This window comes from Pinus tabuliformis, chromosome 2_2 (assembly GCF_031772625.1).
Source record: "Pinus tabuliformis cultivar Carrire ecotype Pingquan chromosome 2_2, CPIR1, whole genome shotgun sequence".
Classification (NCBI taxonomy): Eukaryota; Viridiplantae; Streptophyta; class Pinopsida; order Pinales; family Pinaceae; genus Pinus; species Pinus tabuliformis.
The window spans coordinates 829,634,320-829,652,674 of record NC_142300.1 but is presented as its reverse complement, the minus strand read 5'-3'; the positions used below and the strand labels follow the sequence as shown (position 1 = coordinate 829,652,674).

At 41.3% G+C, this 18,355-nt stretch overlaps 1 protein-coding gene across 1 annotated transcript in view; it reads right to left on the bottom strand.

The window, feature by feature from the left end:
* The window catches only part of LOC149195536 (protein NODULATION SIGNALING PATHWAY 2-like), a 35,717-nt gene extending 17,586 nt beyond the window's left edge, over positions 1-18,131 (bottom strand). Inside the window, exon 1 of the mRNA XM_089407941.1 lies at positions 17,994-18,131. Coding sequence (XP_089264067.1) covers positions 17,994-18,131 — 138 coding nt within the window. The remainder of the gene's footprint in view (positions 1-17,993) is intronic.
* Positions 18,132-18,355: the final 224 nt, after the last annotated feature.

The window sequence follows — 18,355 nt, the reverse complement described above, 5'->3', positions numbered from 1 at the left end:
CTCTCCGTTGTAGCTGTCATGATGCAAGAGCATCTTACCTCCAAGTCAAAATGTATTTTGACTAGACCTATGGGTTTTCATTTACCAGGGGATTTGGTTCCCTAAGATTGATTTCATTCTTTATTTTAATGTATAAACCTATGTTTTTATGAGGGTTCTATGAAAGTGAGGAATATTCTAATGAAATCTTCTAATTAAGAGAGATTTCGAGAATAGGTGTGAGTTTGGGAGAATATTGGGTTAGTTATAATATGGAGACATGCAACAGCCTAAATTAGAGGGTCTATATGAGGATTTTGTGGATCTAAGAGAGTTTTTTGGATATGAAACCAAATTGTTTTCAATCCTTCATGTATCAAATTGTTTTATGTAAACTATAGAGCAAGAGGAGTGTGCGTACAGAGAGGAGAGGTGTAAGAAATAGAGAACCTTAAGGACCAAGACAGGTGATAAGGCCAAAAGAGTGCCAAAATGATGTATTTTGTAAGCCAAAGACCTTTCGTAATTATTTGCATATAATTCAAAAACACTTTGTTTCGAGGGTATTCCGAGTGAGAATATTTGTTCACTATGATTGTTGAGCATTTGTTTATATATATATATTGAGGTTGCAGGCATCAATCTCAGGAAGGATAGCAGAAACCTTAATTCAGAAGTCGAAGAGGAACGCTAAGACTTAAGCCCAGCTAGAGCGATTGAAGTTGAAGCTCAGATTTAAACCAAACCAACATATGAAACAGAGGTATGACAAAGGATAGTGAGAATCATGTGGTATAAAAATATTAGGAGGGATAGAAGTTGTTTGTTGATCGATAATGGATCAACTATCCATCAACTAAATGAGCCAAAAGCCAAAGAAGGAGTTGAAATCAGAGTCAAAAACAAATCTGATAGGAGAAAATACTTAGCGTAATTGGTGTTGACAGAGAATTTTAAAGTGACAGTGTCCAAACCAACAACAAATGGCATAGGGAGACGAAAATAAAAGCACCGGACCATGTCATCCTAGAGACCATAGCCTGAAATAATTTTTTTGAACCCCAAGTCTAACGAGCAGGATTTGTCAATTGACAACATCGAGATATGGCACTTGACAAAAGGAGAGATAGAGAAGGGAGCATTATTTGACTAGGCATCGAGCAGACTGTTAGCCTCCTGTTGCAACAGGTTTCATATTTCATGATTGACAGTGGAAGTGCCAAAAATGTTCATCTTTTTCATGCTGCAAAAGTTCCATTTTTGAAAGATTTCTCAGTTAAGGAAAAGCCAAACAGCCTAAGCTTGGTTACCCTAGGTTTAAATTGTTTGTCTTAGATGATAGAGAAAGAAAATCTGTCCAAACAGTTTAAGCTTGGCAGGTTAGTAGCTAGGTAGAGAATGAAGGCGCCCAACTGTCTAATCTAGGCCCTTGGAAGCAATAAGGGTAGTTTTTAGATAGGAGGGCAGTTAAAAAAGAGAAAAAGCAATCAGGGTCTACAAGTCCAAGTGCACCCTTCCTGAAGTAACAAAAAATGATAGGTGTATTAGGTTGGGTAGGTAGCTTGGGGTTGCAGAACCAAGATCATCTTCGGTTTTTGGCCTTGACTAAGAAAGCTCAACTCATCAGTGGCAGAGGTAGCAAAGCAGTGTTTTGGTGGTAGAATTCTGGAAAGCATGTCTAATTTCCTTTCACTCCCCCTCAAATTTTCTTACTAACACCCCCAAAGGACCTTGGGATCTACCCAACAAGTCCCGATTCCATTTCATTCTTGTGAAACATTAAGTCAAAGTTTTGGCTTTCTTCATGAAAAGAAGCCACATTTCTTGTGTAAAAATGTTTTCATCTTCTACACAATTTCTATGTCTATCATCACTTCATAGATTTATCATCATTCCCCTTACATTTTCATTTCAAAAACTCATATTAACTTCTAGTCCTATTATATAACTCCCTAACTAAATTTTCCCGTCCCTATTATTACAAAAATTTATATAAAATCCCAAAAATAATAATATCCCCACCACTTGGCACTATAGCCATATGTTCCAAAAATATTGGGAAATGTCAAATCCATCTGGGACTTACATTTAACCCTCCCTATTTGTCCCTTGGGATCAGTTAACCCCTGGTTGAACTGATAGCCATTTATTCCCCTCCGCAGTCATTTTTACAAAGTTAATGTTTGAATATTATATTAAACATTAAACTAAACATTTAACCCCCGCTCGCATATAAACCCATAAACCCACTTTCCTAAATTCCCCCCCCCCAGCCGAATCAAATAAGTTAAAAAGGCATCGCAGGCCCCGTCCCTTATCCTTCCGCCGCCTTGTCCGCCCCGCCAGCCGTCAGATCTGGCGCGCCCAAGATCTACGGTGGGCGGGTGTTTTCACACCCTAACATGCCGAGTTTTAGCGTCTAGGAGATCGGCGGTTTTCCCGTCGTACTCCCGCCACGCATCACCTCCTCAGCTATGGCGAAGCCCCCTCCTCCCAAACCACCCAGGCCCTAAAGCGGTGCGCCATGAAACCGCATACTGCCCTCGCCTGCATGACATCAGCGCCACGTTCCACCATGCGTCACCTTCCGCGCCTCCACTGTTGTGCCACAATTGCCGCCACTTCATCCCTCACCTCCCCTCGCCCTGCCACCGTGTCATTGCCACGTCACTGCCCTGTCAACTGCCACGTCATCCATCCGTACCGGGGACCCGTCGGTGACGTCACCCTGAAAAAGCGCCAAAATGTCATTTTTTTTTCTTAAAAGAAGCGTGCAAACGACCATTGTATTTCACTTCTATTGGTTCATTTGAAGGCTCCGGTTCACTATTTTATTCATTTCCTCATTCCCAAATTTTGAAATCAACCAGACCAGCTGTTGCGGCCTGCAATTCGACTTCATAGCCTACCTTCACTCCAGCTCGCCCACTCTCGGCGCTGTTTAAACCAGGTATTTGTCATATCTTCCCCTTTTTCGCTCCTGTTTTTCCTTTTATCCACTGCACATACTGTAAGCCTGCGGATTTCCCCAATTGGCAGCTCTTCCACGCTTAAATATTTATTCAAAACCACTAGAAACCTTTCACTTCAGAAAAGGCCTCGTAAACCTTTTGCCCATTTACAATTTCACTAGCGAGTTCTGTTTAGAACTCGGCCTCCAGGAAAAATCTCGCAGCAGCTCAGCATTGCCCTATTTTACCTTATTCCACTGCTTAAGCCAGTCCACTGAAACTATAATTGTCCTCGGCCCCCTTTGCATTGTTTCTCACAGTCTCTAACTCCAGAGAATTCACTAAGGGAAGGAAATTTGACCCAAAACTCCGCAAAGTTGGTCTCTCACATCATTAATCCTCCTTTCAGCTCAAGCATTCAAAAGTTGCATAATGGCCACTCCATCAGCTCTGAACATCGCTCCCATGAACCCACCAAGTAAAGAGCTTGAGTCACTGGCCTTGGCTAACACAGATTATCTTATTCAAGACCTGGTTGCGAACAGAAATCATTTGCATACCTACTGTTAGCTAAGAAATAGCTTTAAAAACAACACTGACATGTATGGCATATGGGAGTCCAATTTGCCACATTATTTCCTCCCCTCTGTCAATATTTTTCCTGAGATTATTCACCTGTGTGCTGCAAATTATGAGCCAAGTCAGAGGGCTGTTAAGTCTCCATCTGGGAGCATACTTTTTCATATCACACCTGACTCCATCAACTAGATTGTGAATTTCAAACAGACTCAGATACTATTTCCCTTCTCCATGAACAACTTGCTGGAAGAAGCCTCCTGGCTCCCTGGCCCCAAGATTGAAAAAATTGCTAAGACATATATGAGGGCAGATTTCCAACCTAAGGAACCACCTCCATTCCTTTATGACCATTTCAATGAGGTTGGAAAGCTACTTGTAGACATGATATCCTATGTGTTAGGCTTCACAACAAGTGAGCATGTGGATGAGACAGTGTTGGTTTTGTTGTCTTCATTCAGCCAAGGACAGCCTCCTGTTATCAAATATAATTATGCCAAGTTCATAGCAAATAAAATCCATGACCAGCTCATTAAGCTAGATAGGCAGGGAGTTTTCAAATATTCCTCCTACATCTATCATTTGTTCATGTATTACCAATCTGAATGCTTCCAATGCCCCATCAAGAAATTGGATTCAAAGGGAGAAAGAAGATCTGTTGTCTTCTAGTCACCAGTATTTCATCAAGTCCAGCATTCTCCTTACTCATACTGTGAGTTCATTGACCAGTTTGTTTATCCATTCTCCTGCCTCTTAATGAAAGCTCCCCCTCCCAGAATAACTTATGAGATGCAGAAGATATTGCAGCTATCTAAGAACTACAAATTAGGTGATTGGTACCTATACCAGGATCACACTGTCATTAGAATCTATGGTTGCGATCTTTGTCCTTACAGGCTCCCAAGATATGTACCAATGAGGTTGTTTGCTTTGGAATACTACAGGCAGCTTATCAATTCAGAATTGACTCATTTTCACAGCACCAAGAAGAAGGCTCAACTGAAATTTAGAGACCACCTAGGCCCCTTCATCATGAATAAGAAGGAAAGTTGGCAAGATGCTGACCTGATACTCAAGGATCAACTTAAGTTGAAAAGAAGTTTCTGGTGGGTCCCTTATGACCCGATGGGCTTTATTAATGCCAAAAGAGTCAAATATAGATTGACACCCTATGAACACTACAAAATCCCACACATTGAAAAATATGCTAATCAAGATGCGTGGGCACAAGGCACTTTAGTTGAAGAATTCACTCAGGAGGAAATTTTGGAGCAAACTGCTAAAGATCTTGAAAAGACTCTTGACTTGGATTCTACTGACTAGGTAACTTTCAAACTGCCATACCAAGTTGAAGAGGGCACATCTACAGCTACAGCTTCACAAGCTGCCCAAGGAGCATCTACATCAGCAACAGGTACAGCCAAAGGAAAAGAGCCAATGGAGACAGAACAACCAATGGTCACTGAACAACCTGTCACTTCAATGGAACAAACTCAAGAGCAAGACCCTCCTCAACAAACAAAGTCACTACAAGTGCCACCTCTGCAAACTGCTGCCAATGAAGAAAGAGGCAGAAAACGAGACCGAGAAGACTCCACACCTGCTAGTGGGTCTACACAGCAGCCTGAATCTAAAAGGCAAAGAGTTGACTCTCCAATTGAGGAGGAAGTCAGTGAAGAAGTTATGGAAAGCCCGAGAAGGGAAGCAAGCCAGCATACACCTACAAGCTCTTTTCAGCAAGAGCAAGATAGGCAGCACGGCATGGAGGTGTCTTCCTCCACACAACGAGGCGAAAGACCGGCTAGCATCAAGGCTAGCTTCAAAGAAATAAAATCGCAAAATGAGCTACTTAGAGTGCAACTATATGACCAATTTCTTAAGGCAACCCCTGCCAAGCAGGAAAGATTGATGGCAACATTTGACATCAAACAAGAAAAAATGGTTCTCAGCCAATTCAAGCCCAAGGTTCAGCAGCCTCAGTCAGCTGCAGACTTTTTCAAGACAAGGCTAGAGGTCTTAGCCAAGGACTTTCACCCCATGGATCAAATAGAGCTACATAAGCAAACAGCGGAAATGCTCTATGCCACCCTTGCAGAGAAGGCCACACTGGCTCATGAGTTGAATGAATCATTGAAGAATACGAACACTCAATTGGATTTAGAAAGAATGTCCTCCACAGCCAAAGACAATAGAATTAAAACATTGGAGGACATTATTGTGGACTTAGGACATAATCCTAAGGATTTTAAGGGTGTGAGGGCCCTTATGAAAAAGAAAGATGATGATATTGTTGCGTTGAAAAAATGATTGAGGTTGCTTCCTACTGAGCACCCTCAAACAGGTGAACTGGTCAAAGAGAAAGAAGCTGAAGATACATTGGATTTGCTGATGCAACTGAATCAGAAAGTAATTGAGATGGAAGGAGAGTTGGAGAGTGCACTACAAGAAAAGCAGGGAGAGTCGACCTCCTAGCCACCTCAAACAGTTCCAACTGTTATTACTGTTCCTCCTATACAAGCAGCAGTGACCCCTCCAGTTATTCCAGCTACTGCAACAGCGACAGAAGCTACAAGAGCAATAGCTCCTGACTCTAGCATGAGCATGGATGAATTGACAAAAGTTGTCAAAGAGCTAGAGCTTCAAGCAACAGAGATAAAAGAGGCCAAAGAAAAGTTGGCCAATCTGGAAGGAAAATATGATAAGTCCAAAATGACAGTGGCTGAGCAGACAAGGGAAATTAAAGCCCTGAAGGACAAAATAAAAGCCTTGGAGAAAGAGTTGTCTTTGGATAAAACCTTGGCTAAAATAAAAAATATTCTGTGGACCAAGATTAATCAGTCAATCACCAGCCAGTGGAGGTCAATTCAGGCAATGTATGAACAGGTAGAACTAATTGGCCTTGCTCAGTTTGAAACTCAGAGAGCCAAAGCAGCATTGGGAAACATGCCTGAGCAGGCCAATAGAAAGATCAATTTCTTAAATCATCAGACCAAGGAAGAGTTAGCAGCACTGCATATCATGAATAGAATAGATGCCATATTGACAGCAAAGAGGGTGCTCACATTGAGAAGCTTTGTGCAAACTCTCGAAGCAAGGTGTTGGGAAATACAAAGGGATGTGGATAATTTTGAAATAAAGCTTGCAGCACTACAGACTAAAGGATTGCCCAGCCTATTGACTAGCACTGGAAAGTTATTGACACGTGACCAATATGCAACCAAGATCAATAATTTTGTCACAAATCAACTTACTGCTGAATCAAGTTCTCTGGCACAAGCAGGACCTCCTTCAGGACAGACTCTCTATGACAGGCTAGAAAAGTTATTTTACATGGAACATGAAGTTAACCATCTGTTTGAGATGTCGCCCAACTATTACAAGTATACAGAGGCCGATGAGACACTTGTCAAAATACAAAAGCATCAGTTACCTCCCGAGGATTGGTGGCAGGCAATGCTAGCCATTTTTCCTAGGTAATTCCAGTTTTTTCCCCCTTTTGTTTATTTCAAATATCGGTCAGCTATGAGTCAGCAACAGGTCAGTAGCAAGCACCGGACAGGGCAGTTAAGAAGCATGCAGAGCAGGTCGGAGCAGTCACAAAACAAAGAGCTCTGACGGCAAGCCTAAGAGCACGGATTTTTGAAAGCACAGTCCAGCCGACTTGAATGAACTCAAAGGTCAACATTCGCTGACAAAAAAGAACAGCTGTTACATTTGTCTTTATTTCAGCATTTACTTTCTCATCAACCGCTCCTTAGGAGTTGGTAAAGAATTTATGAGCTATTAACTCATCATCTAGATATTTTTGTATCTTGTTTTTGTATATATACCACCCTCTGCATTGTTAAAAGGGTTGGTCGGCAAATGTACTCCAAGAGAGACTCGCACTGCATATCTGATATTTTCTATAATCAAAGACTACTTCAAGTTTGAAGAATGGACTGTGTAATGTGTTATTAATGGTTTGAAGAATTGAATGCGGAATTCTTGTGCTGCTATATGAATCAATAAGTTTTCCTTACCTCTGTTATTTCGATTTCACATATGCTCAAGTCACAGAACGAAGGATTGGTTTAGAATTTTCTTAGCTGCACTCTATGCTCAGTTTCTGTGGCTTCTTAATGTTTTCTTCTTGATTTAGGCATAAATATGAATTCTGTTATGGCTCATGTTTGACCTATTTCACATATGGATGACTGTTATCTAGGAATTCTTAACTGCTCCTAGATAGGGCTCATTCATCTTCCTTCTGCTAACCTGATAGAGGGATTCTTTGTTGCCCCTCATTCCTTAGCCTTTAATCCATCTCTTTTACCTTGAATGATTGTTTCATATGCAGCTAGCTTGCTCCATATTCCTTCTTGTGACCAAGAAAACGCACCAGCAGTCCTACTCCTTGACTCCACGCCCAATGGTTTGAAACTTACCACACTATGCATTTCCTCTCTACTTGAGGGCATCCTCCTTCCCACCAAACACAAACAAAACCCCTTGAACCCAATAGCTAGCCTAAAATCATCGTCAACAGAGCTAAATCACAAAGAGGGAGCCCTCTCTGATTGCAGGTGTGCTAGAACTTGCAGTCCAAAGATTGGTTTGTGGTTACCTCGGCCGTATCCTTTCAGGAGCTTAAGGACAACCTGAGTGATAACATAATGGCGACTCCACTGGGGACATCCTCAGATAATTTCACAAGTCAAGTTGGAAAGCTCCACTGGGAAAGAACCAGACCTTTGAAGGTTTCTTTCTCTATTTCCCTCAGAACCATTTTTACAAAGTTCAGTTCTGATCTGTGATGGTGGACAGAGATCAGGCACTCCAAAGTTGATCATCCACCAGGCGACTCCACTTTATTTTCAAACAAGACTCCACTGGAGGAACGAACCTGAAAAGGGAAGGTCAGAATATTTTTGTTCAAAAGACCAAAAACTTCAAGTTTCAGAACACCACTGTAGCCAACTAATCCCATTTCAAAGTGATAATATTCAGACAGGATGACCAGGTGTGTGGAAGATGAATTTGAATAAGTTGTAAATGAATTCAGCAAGTTGTTATCAGAATATGAACTTGATGAAAAAAAATTTAGATTGGTATTGTTAAAAGTCAAAGCAATACAACAGCCTCAAATCAAAATGTGTCTTCTTGATTTAGTTGTGGAAGAACATGAAAATGAGATTGAACTTTTTCATTCTCAAATCCAGTCATATGATTTTCACGATCCCAAAGATTTTTTTCAAAATCTTCCTTCTCCAAGTCATGAGGAAATTGTACTACCTTCTAACTTGCAGATGGAGGATAATCAAGCTTTCAAGAGAAGGACTGAAGTATTGGCTGCAGAATTTGTTACTAAAGATACTGTTGTCCCATCAGACCAAGAAGATCCAAAAGAAACTATCCCACATGATGCTTTTGTTGATCCTCTAGCAGATTACATGGAGGATCTTCTCCACTCAAAATCTTTAGCATATTTTCTCCATAAGGACCAAGTAGTTCAGCAGTGGCCTTTATATCCTACAATTCTGATTATGAGGGAACATGTCCGAATACTGTCCCTGTTGTCACCAACTATTAGTCAAATAGTTTCTTTCTTTCTACAAGTGCTTAAGTGGTTGCATTGGTTGTTTCATTTTACCTAACCAACAAACAGGTGTTGATTAGGGTAGGTAGGTAGGATTTCAGTTTTCTATTTGGATTACAGCTTGATGTAGTTGAAGCCCGAAGTGAAGGCCCTAATATCTTCAAGTCTGCTAGCATATATATAAATAAAGCAGCCAACAAAGGGAAAGTTTCAGAATACAGCAAGGAATTGCATACTAAGGCATTCTGACCTACTGTTCTTGAATTTTCACAAGGAAAAGTCATCCCCAAGTCGAGCCACTGTTAGCCTCATGTTGCAACAGGTTTCATATTTCATGATTGACAGTGGAAGTGCCAAAAATGTTCATCTTTTTCATGCTGCAAAAGTTCCATTTTTGAAAGATTTCTCAGTTAAGGGAAAGCCAAACAGCCTAAGCTTGGTTACTCTAGGTTTAAATTGTTTGTCTTAGATGATAGAGAAAGAAAATCTGCCCAAACAGTTTAAGCTTGGAAGGTTAGTGGCTAGGTAGAGAATGAAGGCGCCCAACTGTCTAATCTGGGCCCTTGGAAGCAATAAGGGTAGTTTTTAGATAGGAGGGCAGTTAAAAAAGAGAAAAAGCAATCACGGTCTGCAAGTCCAAGTGCACCCTTCCTGAAGTAACAAAAAATGCTAGGTGTATTAGGTTGGGTAGGTAGCTTGGGGTTGCAGAAGAAAGATCATCTTCGGTTTTTGGCCTTGACTAAGAAAGCTCAGCTCATTAGTGGCAGAGGTAGCAAAGCAGTGTTTTGGTGGCAGAATTCTGGAAAGCATGTCTAATTTCCTTTCACTCCCCCTCAAAGTTTCTTACTAACACCCCCAAATGACCTTGGGAACTACCCAACAAGTCCCGATTCCATTTCATTCTTGTGAAACATTAAGTCAAAGTTTTGGCTTTCTTCATGAAAAGAAGCCACATTTCTTGTGTAAAAATGTTTTCATCTTCTACACAATTTCTATGTCTATCATCACTTCATAGATTTATCATCATTCCCCTTACATTTTCATTTCACAAACTCATATTAACTTCTAGTCCTATTATATATCTCCCTAACTAAATTTTCCCATCCCTATTATTAAAAAAATTTATATAAAATCCCAAAAATAATAATATCCCCACCACTTGGCACTATAGCCATATGTTCTAAAAATATGGGGAAATGTCAAATCCATCTGGGACTTACATTTAACCCTCCCTGTTTGTCCCTTGGGATCAGTTAACCCCTGGTTGAACTGATAGCCATTTATTCCCCTCCGTAGTCATTTTTACAAAGTTAATGTTTGAATATTATATTAAACATTAAAATAAACATTTAACCCCCGCTCGCATATAAACCCATAAACCCACTTTCCTAAAGTTCCCCCCCCCCCCGCCGAATCAAATAAGTTAAAAAGGCACCGCGGGCTCCGTCCCTTATCCTTCTGCCGCCTTATCCGCCCCGCCAGCCGTCAGATCTGGCGTGCCCAAGATCTATGGTGGGCGGGTGTTTTCACGCCCGGACATGCCGAGGGTTAGCGTCCGGGAGATCAGCGGTTTTCCTGTCATATTCCTGCCACGCGTCACCTCCTCGACTGTGGCGGAGCCCCCTCCTCCCAAACCACCCAGGCGCTGCGCCATGAAACCGCTTATCGCCCTCACCTGCATGACATCAGTGCCACGTTCCACCACGCGTCACCTTCCGTGCCTCCACTGCTGTGCCACGATTTCCGCCACTTCATCCCTCACCTCCCCTCGCCCTGCCACCGTGTCATTGCCACGTCACTGCCCCGTCAGCTGCCACATCATCCATCTGTACCCGGGACCCGCCGGTGACGTCAGGCTGACGTCACCCTGAAAAAGCGCTAAAAGCGCCAAAATGTCAATTTTTTTTGCTTAAAAGAAGCGCGCAAATGACCGTTGTATTTCACTTCTAGTGGTTCATTTGAAGGCTCCGGTTCACTATTTTATTCATTTCCTCATTCCCAAATTTTGAAATCAACCAGACCAGCTGATGCGGCCTGCAATTCGACTTCATAGCCTACCTTCGCTCCAGCTCGCCCACTCTCGGCACTGTTTAAAGCAGGTATTTGTCATATCTTCCCCTTTTTCGCTCCTATTTTTCCTTTTATCCACTGCACATACTGTAAACCTACGGATTTCCCCAATTGGCAGCTCTGCCACGCTTAAATCTTTATTCAAAACCACTGGAAACCCTTCACTTCAGAAAAGGCCTCGTAAACCTTCTGCCCATTTACAATTTCACTGGAGAGTTCCGTTTAGAGCTCGGCCTGTTAGCCTCCTGTTGCAACAGGTTTCATTTTTCGTGATTGACATTTTTACATGCCAAATATGTCATCTTTCTTGCAGCAAGGTTCCATATTTCCAGAGAAGAGAACCAGAGAAGAAGTAATAAAGTGTGCCAATTCAAATGCCACTGTTGTCTCCAATTTTGATGAGTTGTTCCAGTTTTGAAGAATTTCTTAAAGGGAGGTCCAAACAGTCTAATCCTGGCCTCCCTAGGTTTCAATTTCCTATTTTAGAATATAGAGAATGACATCTGTCCAAACAGCTTAATCTTGGCAGATTTGTAGATAGGTAGAGAATCAAAGGGACCCAACTATTTAATCTGGGCCCTGGCAGAAACAAGTGTAGATTTAGCTAGGAAAATAGAAAAAAGGAAAAATTGTAAGGATGGGTCTGCAAGTCTAAGTGCACCCAAAACAAAAAGAAGAAAAAATGTTAGGACAGTAGGCTGGGTAGGTAGCTTTGATGTGGCAGAATCATGATTGGTGATCAATTTTGTATCTCACAATGTATCATCTTTTCAGATCACAGTTATCAGGCAGTTTTGTATTCAAAGGAGGTACTCAGGCTGGAATTCACTAACCTCCCCTTTCTTCTCATCACCCCAAAGTCACTTACTAACATCCCCCAAGAGGTCAAGATATGCTTGAGCCTCTCAGTTTCATCATTTCCATGACATGTACCTTGGTGAACATCTCCTTCACTCAAGGACTGCTCACTCAGTGTTTGTGAGCCTTCCTTTCCCCAACAAAGCCTAAGGTCTCATACCTTAGCGCCCTCTTTTCATCTCCATATTAACTATTAACTTTATTATATAACTCCCTAACAATTTTCCCCTTTCCCTATTTAAATCATGTATATAAATCCCCTTATGTAAATACCCCTCCCTGGCAATATAGCCATATTATTCACTAAGTCAGGGAAATCATAGTCCATCTGGGATTGTTTTTGGCCCATCCGTGTCCAGGGATTACTCTGACATCTGGTCAGAATAATAACCTCTTCCCTAAACCAAAAACCCCTAAAAACCTTCAAAAACCCATTTTTGCGCCTTTTTCCCCTCATTCTGTGCATAATATATTAACCTCGCATGTCAAAAACCCATATTTCACTCATATCCCTAAGTCGGACTGTAAATACATTAATGCGCCCTTTATTAAAACCCATAACCCACTAAACCTAAGTCTAAAACCCATCCGCCGCAATATCTCAAACTTGGAATATTCCTGCGAATATTCCCACCCGCTAACCCGCCGTTACCTCATGATCGCCGCCAACCGTTGGATCGCCCGCCCCACAGATCAACGGCTGGCGGGCATCCCCATCCCCGACACGCCCGGGCTTTAGCGTCCGGGAGTTCGGCGGTTTTTCCGCCGTACTCCCGCCATGCGTCAGGCTCTGGGGTGTTGGTACAGGTGCACAGCAAACTTAAATAAACTTAACACAGCAGAACAATCAAGCACATAAGAGACAGTTTTTAACGTGGTTCACCCAACCAATCTGGGCTACGTCCACCAAACATAGGCATCAGGAATTTATTAATCAAATTGGAGATTACATAGTGAAAACCTCATAAAACTCTCACCCTCTCAGCAAACATCCGAATGGTTGCCTGTTATATAGCATAGAGAATCTAACAGCCTCATTAACTCACTCACATCAAATATAGGAGGCATTAACTCCCTCCCAACAACCTGGAGTTAATCTAGGACCTGAATTCTATTGTTGTCATCAGCTGAGATTTTTCCTATTTTGCTACAAACAGAAAATCTCAACAATCTCCACCTTGACAACAATTCGCCTGATACCCCGTTATTATTATTTTATCTTTTCTACAAGCCAAGAGAAGCCAAACACCAGCGTAGCTTCTCCAACAAAACTGGTTTCGTGAACATGTCTGCACAGTTCTCCTTTGTATGCACCTTTTCAAGAGAGACTCCCCTTTCAGTGATAACCTGTCTTACAAAATGGTACTTAATTGGAATATGCTTTGATTTACTATGATAGGCTGGATTCTTAGCCAAATGTATTGCACTTTGACTATCACAAAGTAACCTGATGTCGTCCTGTAACCTACCAAACTCACCAAGCAAACCTTTCAACCAAACCGCCTCTTTGCAAGCATGCGAAGCAGCAATGTATTTTGCTTCAATAGTGGATAAAGCAACAATGTTCTGTAGCTTTGACATCCAGCTTATAGCTCCACCTGCAAGAGTAAAGACGTACCCTGAAGTTGATCTTCTCTTATCCAAATCACCTGCAAAATCGGAATCAACATATCCGCAAACAAATTCACTACTCTTATTGTAAGAAATACAATAACTACTTGTGCCTCTCAAGTACCGAAGCACCCATTTCACTACTGACCAGTGTTCTTTACCCGGATTTGCCATGTACCTGCTGACAACCCCAACTGCATGTGAAATATCTGGTCGAGTACAAACCATCGCATACATTAAACACCCTACCACATTGGCATATGGAATTCGAGACATATAATCCTTTTCTTCATCTGTATTAGGACATAAACTGGAAGAAAGCTTAAAATGGGAAGCTAAAGGGACTGAAACAGGCTTCACATTATCCATACCAAACCTCAAAAGTATTTTCTCAATATACTTTTGTTGTGATAGCCACAGCTTACCATTGCCCCTGTCTCTGAAAATCTCCATGCCCAAAATCTGTCTTGCCGCTCCTAGATCTTTCATATCAAACGTCCTTGCCATCTGAGTCTTCAACCTGTTGATTTCTTCAATGCTTTTGCTTGCTAAAAGCATATCATGAACATACAACACTAAGATAATGAACATGCCATTATTTAACTACTTAAAGTAAACACAATGATCATATTCACTTCTTACATATTTCTGACTCAACATGAAAGAATCAAACTTCTTATACCACTGCCGAGGCGACTGCTTCAGGCCATATAATGACTTCTTGAGCCTGCAGACAAATTTCTCATTGCGATGCTGAAAAAACCCTTCCGGTTGTTCCATATATATTTCCTCATCTAAGTCTCCATGTAGAAATGCAGTCTTAACATCTAATTGCTGCAACTCTAAATCAAACAAAGCCACTAATGCTAACACAATTCTAATTGAGACAATTTTAACCACTGGTGAAAATATCTCATGAAAGTCTATGCCAGCTTTCTGAGAAAACCCTTTTGCAACCAGTCTCGCTTTGTACCTGTCTTTTGTATCATTCACACCCCGTTTCAGCTTGAACACCCACTTGCATCCCACAGTTTTCCTGCCTTTGGGAAGTTCAACCAGATCCCACGTGCCATTCTTACCTAAGGCCATCATTTCTTCCTTCATGGCTGCTTTCCATTTGTCACTATTTGAACCTTCTACAGCTTCCTGATAACACAAAGGTTCATCATCATTAGCGATCAAAGCAACTGAAGTAACATGATCACCATACCTTCTCGGAGGGCGTTTGATCCTTGTAGACCTCCTTAAGAATGTTTCTGGTGCTTCCACAATTGGCTGTCTATCAACTGTAGGAATTTCTTCATGATCGCCATCTGAGACCTGTTCATGTCCTCCATCTGAACCCTGTTCATAATCTGATTCTGAAACCTGTTCATGACTACAATCTGAACTATGGTCGTTATGACTATCATTAGAAATGTTGTCAAACTGAATATGCTGGAAATCAGATACATCATCCTGTTTCAATCTTCTATCTACATCTAACTGTACAAGAGAGGATTCATTAAACTTTACATCTCTGTTGATGATGATTTTGTGGGTAGTAGGATCCCACAATCTATATCCCTTTGTTCCATCACCATACCCAACAAAGATATACCTTTTAGACTTTGGATCTAATATAGTTCGTTGATGTTTAGGCACTAGAGCATATGCATCACATCCAAACACTCTGAGTTTAGAATAGTCACAAGGGTGTCCTTTCCATACCTCTTGCAGAACCTTGCAGCCTATCGCCGTTGATGGAGATCAGTTTATCATATAACAAGTTGTTGCCACCGCTTCCATCCACAACTCCTTTTGCAACCTGGCGTTACTCAGCATACACCTTGCTCTCTCTAGAAGAGTCCTGTTCATGCGTTCAGCAACTCCATTCTGCTGAGGAGTATAAACCGTGGCCTTATGTCTCTCGATCCCTGCATCCTTGCAATAGCTGTCAAACTCCTTGGAGGAAAACTCACCACCATTGTTAGTTCTTAAACATTTTATAGTTCTACCAGTGCTGTTTTCTACCAATGCTCTAAACTTTTTGAAAACTGTAAAAACATCAGACTTCCGTTTCAACATGTAGACCCACACTTTTCTAGAAAAGTCATCAATGAATGATACAAAATAAGACGAACCACCATATGAAGTTGTAGGAGCTGGACCCCACACATCTGAATGGATATAATCAAGTATGCCTTTACTAGTATGTTTGCCTGTTTTAAACTTTTGTTTACTTTGTTTACCAAACAGACAATGTTTACAGAAATCCAATTTTCCAGATCTTAGATTAGGAAGTAACTTTCGGTCAGCCAAAATTTTCAATCCTCTTTCACTCATATGCCCCAATCTTTGATGCCATAAGTGAATGGAAAAACTGTCATGTTCAGACACAGACACATGATCTGACCCAGTTCTACCTTCTAACTGAAATAGATTTCCTACTTTCTTAGCTTTCATAACTAGTAAGATGCCTTTGTAAATTTTCATTACTCCACCTTGAATTACAGTTTTATATCCATTTGAATCAAGTGCTCCTAATGAAATCAAATTTTTCCTTAAATCTGGTACATGCCTCACATCAGTTAATATTTTGGTTGTGCCATCAAACATTTGTAGTTGTACACTTCCTATTCCAACAATACTGCAAGTGACATCATTACCCATGTACACGACTCCATCATCAACTGATCTATATGTTTTAAACCAATCTTTATGAATACACATGTGGTTAGATGCCCCGGAATCTAACAACCAATGTTGATCATGTTTTGACATATTAACTGACAATACCTCATCACTCATACCTGAACCAGATACTGAACCTGTATCTGTTGTGTTGGCTTCCTTCTTTTCTGTCGAAGAGCCTTCTTTAGCAGCCTGCTTTCGCTTCCAGCAATCCTTTTTCAGATGTCCAGCCTTGCCACAATGCCAGCACTTCACCTTTGGCTTCTTTCCTTTGGACTTTGAGCGAGAGTCGCTATGCTTTCCCCCGGAGTGTCTCTCTCGTGAGCGACCTCTGCCATCATTACCTCTGATGTAGAGGTGTCTGCATTCAACCTCTTCCTCGTCTCCTCAGCCAACAAGGCTCCAACAACATCGTCAAACTCAAGGATATCTGATGTACTAAAGCTTATGGAAGTAACAAAGTGATCCCAGGATTCGGGCAATGAACATAATAGAGTTATTGCCTTATCCTCTGAATCAAATTTCACATCTAGACTGTCTAATTTCACCAAAAAGGTATTAAAAACATTCAGGTGATCAGCAATTGAGGTACCTTCTTTCATTCGCAAACCATAAAGCTGCCGTTTCAGGAGAATCCGATTTGTCAAAGATTTCGTCATATAGAGCTTTTCAAGCTTCGACCACAAGCCTGCGGCAGATTTCTCTGACACAATGTTGAACAGAACATCGTCCGCCAAACATAACCGAATTGCGCTCAGAGCTCTATCGTCCATCTCATCCCATTCATCCTCCGTCATGGAAGGAGGTCTTTTGTTTTTCCCCAACAGTGCTTTCGCCACACCTTGTTGAACCAGCAGATCGTGCATCTTCACCTTCCAGATCTCAAAATTATTCTTGCCATTAAATTTCTCAATTTCAAACCGGGCACTTTGAGTTTTCGCCATTTTGTATCAAAAAACACAATAATCTCCAATATCCAACTTTAAATACCAGCAATAGAAAAAAACTGCCTATGCCTTTAAAAAAAACAAGCAACTATCTGCCCTTTGTAAGTCACATACATATATCTGCCATATGCCTATGCTTAAAAAAAAAAACTTCAATATCCCAGCACACAAATATGCACATACGCACCAGATGTCCCAGCACATAAACATTGACTGCGCATAAACATTCCCACATACAACTGGCACTGCGTTTTTAAAAAAAATTGACTGCGCACTTAAATTATACATTTCTGCGCTAATTCTGTTTACCAAAAAACAAAACTGCAAAACGCACGTTATACTTCCACGCCGGTTATATATATCCACGCTGGTTCAAATATATCCACGTTGTTATCAAAATAAATCCATGTTGTTTTTAAAGCCACGCACCAAATAAAACCACGTTGTTGGAAATATATAGCTATACCCACGCAGGTTTTTAAATCTAATTCACACCGTTTTCAATATATTAACGCAGGTGTTATAACAATCCCACACCGTGTGATATTAATTAAACGCAGGTATATATCCACGCAGATATATAACTACATACCCACGCTGTGTTAAAAATTTTCACACCGTTTATAATAGATCCATGACGTTTGTGATAGATCCATGCCGTTTTCCAAAAAACATATATCCATGTTGTTTTTAATCCATATATCCATGCTCAGAGTTGAAATCACACGGAGAGCAACAGAAACAACATACCTCAGCAAACGCACCACCAACAGCTCCACGCGCACAGGTTTTTACAGCGCTCCCGCAACCAACAGCTCCACGCATTTCAGGCACCAGGTATTTCAGGCACAGCAAATCACCAGCCAGCGCTAACAGCGAACAACGCATTCACTTCTCCAGGCAAAAAAAACGCACAGCAAACGCACCGCGGGCATTCACAGCAGTCACGCACGCAGTGCGTCCAGTCAGCTCCTCCAGGCAGCACCTCCAACATGCTCTGATACCACTTGTTGGTACAGGTGCACAACAAACTTAAATAAACTTAACACATCAGAACAATCAAGCACATAAGAGACAGTTTTTAACGTGGTTCACCCAACCAATCTGGGCTA